We start from the raw sequence: 10469 nt of genomic DNA on the forward strand, positions 1-10469 counted from the left end.
TTCTTGTTCCAACTATAATCATATCTCACATGTGTTCTATAGTCCCTTGATCTTTGACGAAATGATTACATGTATAGAAATAACCATAGAAAGGATGTTGGAACCTTGTCATACATGTTTGACTTGGAGGATAGGGATTTTTTAATTTATCCTTGTTATCTTTTGGAGGATTGCTTTATTTGTGTGGAACTTGATTCTTCTTGCTACTTTCATTTTTTGTGGGACTTTTGAGGGTTTTGGCAATAACTGTTTAGTTCTTCATTTATCTTTTTGGAGTCTTCTTTGTTGGTCATTTGATTTTCTTTGTAGCCAACACCAGTGTTTATGGATGGTAGCCTCTACCCATTGATGATATCTTCTTAGATTTCAATACTTTTTTCAAATTTGAGACTTTTGTTCAACTTGTAGGATGTCTTTTCTAGTTTCTTTCTCAATGAGACAATCTCAAACTCATGCCTTTCACAATCTTCTTCTTTTTTCTTCAATTGTATTTTTACCTCTTCAATTCTTTTAGCTTCTTCAAATTGAATCTTGAATTTGATGATCATCTCTTTGGACTCTTTAAGAATTTTTGATAACTTTTATTTGGTTTCATTGTCCTCTTGAATTTGTAATCCTTGTTTCAAATTTCTTTTCTTGATTTCTCTATAGGCATAATAGAGTTGTTCCTCAAGATCCACTTCTCCTTCATCTTCATCAGATTCTTTTATTGTATCAACTTTCCCATACATTTGGGTTTTTTCTTTTTTTAAATTACAAGATCAACTTCACCTTTTGATAGATCACTCCTTGTATCTATTGCCATGTGTGTTCCATTTGTCACCTCATTAATTTTGCTAGATTCTCTTTCATCATTTGTGTTTGGTTTTGGTGATTGTTTTTTATTAAGGTAAAAACAGGTTTTGAAGGGGCCCTGAAACCCTTTACAAAAAGATCTTAAAAGATAAAAGCATTAAGAAACCAAAAGGAACAAACCAACGAAAAGCCAGCAAAAACCAGAGAAAACCGGCTAAAGCCCCAAAAAACTAGCAAAAACCAGCTAGACCCGAAAGAAGAAACTAATTAATATTTTTCAGGGCATTAGCTAGGGTATTTCTAATCCCATACATGTCTTTGATATTTTCCCTAAGATTAGGGATATCCTTGGTAGAAGTAGCCGCAACTTTCTTGACACTTGCCCTGGTCCTCTTTGCAACTCCACTTGGAGTAGCTTCACCACTACTAATCTCGATAGTATCTTCATCCATGTCAAGGTCCACCACCAGTTTAGGAGAGCTAGAATTATCAAGGACCTTAGCAATATCCTCAAAGTTTTTAGTGACAACAGACATATTAGGGATAATTCCCAACACATTTTTCATCGCCACATTTCATTCTTCCAGCGATTTAACCTTCTCCATATCCTACTTCTATTTTATTTGATCCCTGTCATAATCCTTCCTTTTCTCATCCTTCCGTTTCTCATTTTTTTCCAGGTTCTTCAAAAGTTCATATTTCCATCTGTCATAATCCAATCTAGCCTCAGTGAATTTTTTAAGGTTATCCAAGAATAACCCTTTACCAGCACTTTCCTTATCCTCACTTAAACTGTCCTTAGTCATATCCTTCTCTAGTTCCTTATTCTTCTCCCTCTCAGAATTCACATATTTTTCCTCATTATCCTTGTCTTCCACATCCATCATTGGTTGGCTGTTGTCATTGCCAGGGCTAGCATTGTGGATTGGGCTATCATTGTAGAACTCATTCTCACCTTCTTCATCCTCTGCACCCACATCCTCATCTTTCCAGTTGTCGTCACCCTCAGATTCATCCGTATCCATTTCACTACCATCTTTTCCAGTTTCCTCTGTATCATTCTCATGGGCTTCCGTCCCAGAGGCACTCTTACTTTTTTTGCTAGAGGCCGCCTTCTCCTTGCTGGATTCCCCTCCCTCCATCTTTCTCTTGCCTTTCCCTGGAGAAGTGGATAAACTCTTGTTTTCCAGCATGGCAAGGGTTTTACAGTGCTCATAAATGAGTAGCACAAGCCCGCAATGGAGTACCGGATCGGAGGGATTCTTACTGTGTTTATTGAGAGACCTTGAAAGGGACCTAAAGAAATAGTAGGGCAGGGATACCCTTTTTTCATGTCTGAAATGGTTTAATAGAACAAAGTGATAAGTGCCGGCCCTGGAAAAGTGGCCCTCAACAGTTATGTATTCCATTATGGCATTCAAAACTCAGCCCCAGATTTTCTTGATGTTGGATGCTTCATAGTAACCTCTGTGGCTTTGCCAATTTTAGCCCTCTTGTTTTCCTTACGTGGGAACAGATTAACTGCGTTATTGGAAACTTTAAGATCTCTAAAAAAATTGAGCCCTGAGTGGGGCATACCAGTCACAGTCTCAATGAGTCCCACGTCCAATTTGAACTTTACCCCATAGATTTTAAAGGACCCATTACACCAATTTTCATAAATTTTGGAAACATCAAGATTAACCCTACCTTTGTCGTAATCAACTAGCTTCTCCATAAAGCTTGTGAGGGACCCTTTTTCCAACTTCACCCACACTTTCAGCATGGCCTTCCATCTTGACGTGTTATCTGGTTCCTCCCTCCTTAAGTCTCCTCCCATATTCGAATTCAGACTTTCAACTTTGTTCTTCTGCAAACTCAACACTTTCTTCCCGTAGTTACTCAAAATTTTGAAAAGGATGACCCACAAAGTGTACGAAGTAATATTAAATTTGATTGGGATTCTACCACTTTTCCAGGTAATCATTACCTTTCTATCAAAGCATAAATTACTCATATAACCTATCATGATTATGCAGTCCTTCTCTCCCCGTAAATCTGTCCTTTCTAAGGAGCTCTTTAATATTCATATTAATATCTTCCCCATGCCAAATTATTTGAGAATCGGAATTAACTCTTAGGTTTGCCAGACAGTCCACCACCATATTTTTCTCTCTAAAGGCATGTTGAATAATTATTTCTTTAAAACTAGCGATGATTTCCCTAGCTTTCAAAATAATGTTTTCAATTGACCATGATGGCTCAGACTCCCCCTTCAAACACTTAATAATATTAAGTGAATCTACCTCAAGCCATAATTTATCATGATTAAGGTTCTTAGCTATAATTAGAGTATTCAGCGCAGTTGAGGCTTCAACAAAATGACTAGTTTGACTCCCCAAAGGACCAACCACCGCCACAAGGCAACTTCCAGCAAAATTCCTGACAATGCCCCCATAACCAGCTTTACCCGGATTCCCCTTAGAGGCCCCATCAAAGTTAGCCTTAATCCATCCCTGAGGAGGAAAACACCAAACTAGACCTTCTCTTCCCTTCTCCTTACTAGGTGTGGTAGTAGAGAGGTTCCACCTGTCATTGAAGTCATCTTTAGCAGCTGGTCTATTATCAGTACCATGGATGCAGTCAAATATGCTCCTATAAATTTTATCCACCACCACTTCAGGGATGGCACTTTTATCCCTAAAAATTCTATTGTTGCGCTCTTTCCATATATTCCAGATAACATTCATGAAAGTAAGTTTCCAAGTCTCCATAATCTTTGGATTGGAATTAGGGAAATGCCATTGCTGCCAAGATTCCCCTAGGGAATTCGGAAAAACCCAGCTCAGCTTCCACCTGCTTAAAATGATTTTCTAGATTTCTTGACTAAATGTACACTGATTGAGAATATGGAAAGTAGTCTCTTCTTCCCTGTAACAAAGAGAACGCCTATTAGGAAAAACAAAACCTCTCTTTTGAAGGTTGTCCAGAGTTAAAACCTTGTTTTGGATGAAAATCCAAAAAAAGATATTAACCTTAGGAACTAACTTCTTGTTCCAGACTTTAGCCCAAATAGGAATTTCTTCCATAACTTCATTTTGGATAGCCACAGCTGAGGACACATAATATTTCCCATCGGGGGTTTCCCTCCAAATCAATCTGTCCTCTTTGTTGTCTCTAGGAACTTTAGGAGAGAGAACAGTATGAAGGAACTTTAGCCCCAGACATTGCTGGCTAAAATCAATCCATTTCCCATTTCTCCAGTAATCTCTGACCAAATCCCCAAACCTGCTTTTGAACCAATCTTTCCAGTCATTAAGGATTGGAATTTCCTCCAAAGGTTTATCCATGATCCACCTGTCTTCCCAAAATCTTATACTCCTGCCATCCCCCAGATTCCACATTTGACCAGCAGCGGCCCAACTTTTAGCCGATTGGACTACATTCCATATTGCGGAACCTTCAACAATAAAAGATTCATCTAAAAAATCTTCCTTAGAGGGTTGCATATGAAGATATTTATTTTTCCAGATTGAATTCCATTCTCTTTGCTCCCCTTTCATTCTCCAAATTTGTTTAGCTAATAAAGCCTTATTCATAGACCTTATATTCCTTAAGCTCAGCCCCCCTGAGGCCTTAGAAGAACAGATTTTATTCCAGGCAATAAGGGGAATTCTATTTTTGACTTCCACCCCTGACCAAAGAAACTTTTTTTGGATTCTTTCAATTGCTTCTGCAAACTTTATGGGGATTTTGAACAAATTGAGAGCATAAACAAACAAGTTTTGGAGAGTGGCTTTGAGCAGAGTAACTTTACTCGCTTGACTTAGGACTGCTCTTTTCCAACCAGCCAATTTTGAGTTGAATCTATCCACCAACTTATTCCAAAAATTATCCGCAGGCTTAATACATAGAGGAAGCCCCAGATAAGAAGAGGGAAGCTCAGCTATTTTACAGCCAAGAATTCTTTCAATCCTTAATTGTCTTTGAATAGGGGTATTGATGAAGAACAATGAGCTCTTATCCCAATTAATTTTTTGACCAGAGGCAGATTCATAAATATTCAACACATTCTTCATGTTTTTAGCTTCCCTAATGGTAGCTTCCCCCATTGTGATAGAATCGTCAACAAACTGTTCATGAGTGCAAGTGAAATTGGATGAAGAAGGTTTCAGTCCTCTGAGATTTCCTTCTTCCACATTTTTAAAAATAAATCTACCCAGGCTTTCAACTAAAATAGTAAACAAGATAGGGGAAATGGGGTCCCCCTGTCTAAGACCTCTTGAACTTTTGAAGAAACTTGATGGGGATCCATTGACAATAACAGTAGAAGAGGAAGTTTCCATCAGTTGAGAGAAAAGTTGAATAACTTTTTCTCCAAAACCAAATGCTTTCATAATCCTTAAGAGAAACTGCCAATTCACTCTATCATAAGCTTTAGCCATATCTAACTTCAAAAAGAAGCCCTGATTATTAGCCGCATTTAGAGAATGGATATTTTCATGAACATATGTAATGGAGTCTAGAATCTGTCTACCAGGGACAAAACCATTCTGCTAGATAGAGATAATTCTTGGAAGAATATCCAGCAGTCTGGAAGTAAGAACCTTGGATAAAATCTTGTAAACAGAGCTACAGAGACTAATAGGTCTAAACTTATTTAGAGAATTAGCTCTTGAGATCTTCGGAATTAGGACAATGAAGGTAGCATTAAGTTCTTTTAAAAGCCTTCTAGAACCAAAGAATTCTTTGACACTTTTACAAATGTCAGTCTCCACAATATGCCAAAAAAATTGGAAGAAGAACATTGGAAAACCATATGGTCTAGGAGACTTATCTCCCTGGAAGGAAAACACCGCCTTTTTGATTTCCTGATTAGAGGGAAAATGGGACACATAATTATTGTCTTCCACAGTCAAGGTAGAAGGAATAGCTTGCAATAGGATGTTTTGATTACTGGAATCTAGGTTATCCACTTCTCCCAAAAGGGTGCCAAAATACTCTAGAGTTTCCTTTCTAATATCATTATCCTTCATTAAAATCCCTTTATTACAGGAAAACCTGGATATCCTGTCAGCCGCCCTATGCTTAAGGGTGGTTAAGTGAAAAAACTGGGTATTTTTATCACCTTCCTTCAAGTACAAGGCTCTAGATCTTTGTCTCTAGAACATCTCTTCATTAGAAATAATGGTGTGGTATTTAGACAACAAACCATTTTCCACAGATCTTAGTTCTTCAGACAACCCATTCTCTTGGATTCTATCTTGAACGTCTTTTATTTCTGAATTAATTTGAATTTTACTCTTGAAGATATCCCCAAAAATCTCTTTGTTCCAGATTTTAATTTTAGCCTCTATAATATTGAGCTTTTTAGCTATTTTAAAGAGAGTTGTACCCTCAACCTCAGAATTCCACCAATCATCAACACAAGCTTCCAAGGAAGGATGGGATAACCACACTTTTTCAAATCTAAAGGGGAAGTTTCTCTTAGCCGAAAAGGAATTCGCAGTAAAAGAGATTGGATAATGATCAGAACCAATTTTGATAACAGATGCAAGAGAACAACTATACTTAGCTAACCACTTGCGAGAAATTAAGGTTCTATCTAACTTAACTTGAATCAGGTCAGCTCCGGTTCTTCTATTAGTCCAGGTATAGTTAATCCCTTGAAGATCCACATCCATAAGAGCTTGATCATTAATGAAATCCATAAGATCTTGTTTACCATCAAGCTGAAAGGGGAGACCTCCCATCTTCTCTTCCTCTTTTAGTGGAGTATTGAAATCTCCCATTATTATTCAAGTTTGATCAGCAAAATTAAGTCTGTCTTCAGCAAGGTTTCTCCAATATTTTGCTCTCCTAGTTTTGGTATTAGGCACATAGACATTGGTTAACACCGAGACAAAGTTATCCTTGATATGCTCAAGCTGCACAAAGTTCCTATTAAAAGCAGAAATGATTTCCTTACCTTTAATGGTTTTTTGGTTCCAAAAAATTGCAGTTCCTCCAGAAGCTCCCTTCGAGCTAGATCCTATAACTCCATTATTTTTAAAAATTCTAATCTTTTCCACTTTATCCTTACACATCTTGGTTTCCTAAACAAGGACCACATCCGATTCATGATCTCTTATGATGTTTCGTAACACATCCTGCTTATGAGGGGCATTCAACCCTCTGATATTCCAGGAGATTATCTTCATACTTTAACCGGAGATAGGGCTGACTTGATGGAACATTGTGGTCCATCAGCACGATTCTTCCATCTTTCCTGTTCCCTCTGATGTTTTAGAGATGGTCTCCCTTGCATTTTGTTTTGGCTTCCAACATCTGCCTTTTTCTTATTCTTGCTTCTAGTTGAGATGCCTCCATTGGGTTCCCCCTTCTTCCATTTTCCCTCTTTCGTACCAAGAATCCTAAGATTTCCTTCCAGGATATCCATTTCCACACTATGTGATGGGGTTTTACATTGGAGAAGCTTTGGGTTTCCATTGGTTAGAAGCAACAAAGGCTCAATATTAGAAGGGTTAAACTCCTGAGCTTCATTGAAGTTTTCCTCAATTGATTTTGAGTCAGAAGAAGCAGGCATAAGATCATTGGGACTTTCCTCTTCTTTCTCTTGGCTAACAGAATCAACCTCTTGGTCCTCTGGATCATTTTTGTTGTTTAACTCTCTTACTTGCTCCCCTTCTTTAGTTCTCTCTATTTGATTATTAGAGCATACACAATCATGTTTTTCATTATTACTGTTCTCACCCTTCTTCACCTCATTTTCTGGCTCCATTTCTTCCTTTTCTGGATCACACTCTACTAATGGGTCTCCTTTTTTCTCTATCGTTTGCCATTTCTTTTTATACTTCACATTGCTATCGGTCTTGCTTTCCTTACTCTTCTTAAGCGGACAAGATTTTGCCCAATGACTCAATTTTTTGCAATGGAAACAGGCAAAGGGGAGCGATTCATATTTAATAGCTTGGGTCCATTTCCCTAATTTAGAAATAATCTCAATAGATTGGGGCATATTCATCATTTGATTAACATTTGCACAGATGCGAGCAAAGACTAACCTTGATTTAGCTGTCGTCATTGGGTCAATCAAAAGAAGTTCTCCAAAAGAAGTCACAATACCCTTAAAGACGTCCTCATTCCAAAATTCTAGTGGGAGACCTAGTAGGCGCGTCCACATAGGTGCATATAAAAAGAAGGATTCAACAAGGGAAAGGTTAGGGGCCCATTTCTGAAGAGCCAAAGTTGACTTGCTGAACATCCATGGACCTTCACATAGAGCCTTATTCATATCTTCTTCAGAGTTAAAGGCAAAGGAAAAAAAAACCCCTTGGCAGCGCTACCACATCCACTTGACCTTTTAGAACCCATTTCCTCCTTGTAAAATTCCTAACAACATCAATGTTAGGCCTAAAGCTAGAAAATCGACCAACTAATGTCATGGTTAAACCAGCAACAGTAAGATCTACCAATTTGTCCGGAACAGAAATAACAACCAACCCTGAAACTGGATCATATATGTTTGTAACTTCTGGAAGCCCTGATTTAGCCAGCGGCTTCACTCCAAAAAGCAAAGACCATTTTTTTCCTTTACCTCTATCATGCAGGTCCCCAGTTTTGGAATCTTTGTTCTCCACCAATTTGACTGTATCCTTGTCCTCTTCTGTACCTTGGGATGCTTGTCCGCTTGCTTGATTGCCAGTTTCGACCCCATAAAAGCTGCCTTCCCCAGGAAATCCGCCATTCCCAAATTTGAAATTTGGGATTCTTGCTCGCCGCTCCGCTTGTCACTCCGCACCCATCTTTAGGATTTTGGTGATTGTTGATCAACATTCTATTTGGTATTTCCTTTTACCTCATTTTCTTTTTTTCTATATGTGCTCTTACGATCTACCTTCAATAGACTTTTTCAAAGGAACCCACTTAGATACATATTGACGAGAACACAATTATATTGAGAGGGAAGGGCTGGTGAATTGATATAATACTATTTTCTACTTTTTCAAATTTAATATCGTAAATATCAATTGCACAATATAAATAGCATAATACTTAATGATTTTGCAATACAAGTAGAACACATGATTTACGTGGAAACCCTTATGGGAGAAAACCATGAAAAAATATTGCTTTTATAAACTCTCATTTACAAATTTCGTAGGCAACAACCTGCAAGAGACACCAATCCTCTTAATTCGTAGGTACCAACCTATTGGAGGCACCAACCCTCACAACTAAGCACCAACTTAGAGAGAGACACCAATCTCTCCTTTTGATAGGCACCAACCTACAAATCCTTCAATGGATTATTTTTCTTCATAAGCTCTAAATGTAAATACACTTTTCTTCACAAATATGCATTTAAATTATGTAATTCTTTCCTTCACAAGTTGATCACAAATATGATGCAATGCCATTCCTTCACAAATATAATCACTACAATATGACGTTCTTCCTTCACAAATCTAATAATTATAATGTGATGTTCTTCCTTCACAAATCTAAGTCCTTCCTTCACAAATTTAATCACAACTAAAGCAATGCTTTCCTTTATATTTATGCTATCTACTCTAATTTTTTTTACAAATCTACTATAAAAATATGCATCATATATCATTGTTCTACATATAGATTTTCTTTTTAATTTTTCACATATTCTTCTTATAATTCTATCTTGATCATTTATATATTGTCTTCATCAATTTCCTTATTCTTGAATAATAAATCTCCACATAACACACTTATATATTCTTCATAGATTTCTTGATGTATATATTTTGTAACTTGTTTTCTTCACACATACCAATTTGCAAATATCCTCTTCTTAAATATTCTTTGTGCTTGAATGATATATCTTTATGTGTCAAACACTTCTCACCATTTTCTTCACCATATACTTTTTCACTCTTTACATTTTTTTTTTTATTTTACATCCTTATATCAAGATGGAATGATACATCTCTTTGAATGAAGATTTACCTTTAAATAAAAATGAATTTTAACATACTAATTCTGTCTTTAGAAACATACTAATCACCGTCTTCTATGTATCACAAGAAGGAACATTCCAAATTTGAGGTTGAATATGCCAAATTCAAATTTGAATCTCCCACCACCATGGATGCTCCTGCATCAATATCTTGTCTACCTATTTCCTTCCTATGTGGAGATAATTGATTATATTCTCATGATGTGTGTAGTCCTTGGGTGGTATTATTGAGTCCTCCATGTATGATGCAAGAGGGAGGATTCACATCAACACAATAGATTGATTTTTGCAACCCTTTAACCATATCAACGTACTAGGACAAAATCTGCCACTTGAGAACAATCCTTAATAACATTCATGAGAAACATGATTAAGCCAATCGCTTTGGTGAGATTTAAGAATGCCTAAATAGAAACATTTCCTCCAAGATGTCCCTTTTAGGCCTAAGATGTGTTTTTTTTGCAAACATGCGAAATTTTCTCATATTTTTGTTTGGCTCTCCGTTAGGTTTGCATGTGTTTCAATGAAAACAAAAAAAAAACTCCATGACACCGTTAATCTCTCTCTTTGCTATCTAGACATATAATTATTTTCAAATTTTGATTATGTTAAGGTCTTCATCTCTAATTTCTTTTGATAGTGTCTGTTTTTTGTTAAAAACCAATATGTCATATTTTGGGTATACATTTTTACTCGTTCATTG

At 36.9% G+C, this 10469-nt stretch overlaps 1 protein-coding gene across 1 annotated transcript; it reads right to left on the reverse strand.

Annotated features, from left to right (window-relative positions):
• Window positions 1-1409: 1409 nt before the first annotated feature.
• Window positions 1410-8521, reverse strand: LOC131857546 (uncharacterized). Its single transcript, XM_059210219.1, has 5 exons — window positions 8447-8521; window positions 8228-8333; window positions 7180-7758; window positions 1674-1846; window positions 1410-1478 (listed from the first exon to the last, which is right to left on the reverse strand). The coding sequence occupies exons 1-5, from the start codon at window positions 8519-8521 to the stop codon at window positions 1410-1412; spliced, it is 1002 nt and encodes a 333-aa protein (XP_059066202.1).
• Window positions 8522-10469: the final 1948 nt, after the last annotated feature.

The sequence above is a fragment of the Cryptomeria japonica genome, chromosome 8 (genome assembly GCF_030272615.1).
Source record: "Cryptomeria japonica chromosome 8, Sugi_1.0, whole genome shotgun sequence".
NCBI classification, from domain to species: Eukaryota; Viridiplantae; Streptophyta; class Pinopsida; order Cupressales; family Cupressaceae; genus Cryptomeria; species Cryptomeria japonica.

Coding starts and splice junctions, on each gene's coding strand:
- LOC131857546 (XM_059210219.1), bottom strand. CDS start 8,521: ATGGCGGATTTCCTGGGGAAGGCAGCTTTTATGGGGTCGAAACTGGCA. Junction 8,334..8,446: donor AAGCGGACAAGCATCCCAAG/GTACAGAAGAGG, acceptor TTTGGAGTGAAG/CCGCTGGCTAAATCAGGGCT. Junction 1,479..1,673: donor ACAGCCAACCAATGATGGAT/GTGGAAGACAAG, acceptor GAACTTTTGAAG/AACCTGGAAAAAAATGAGAA.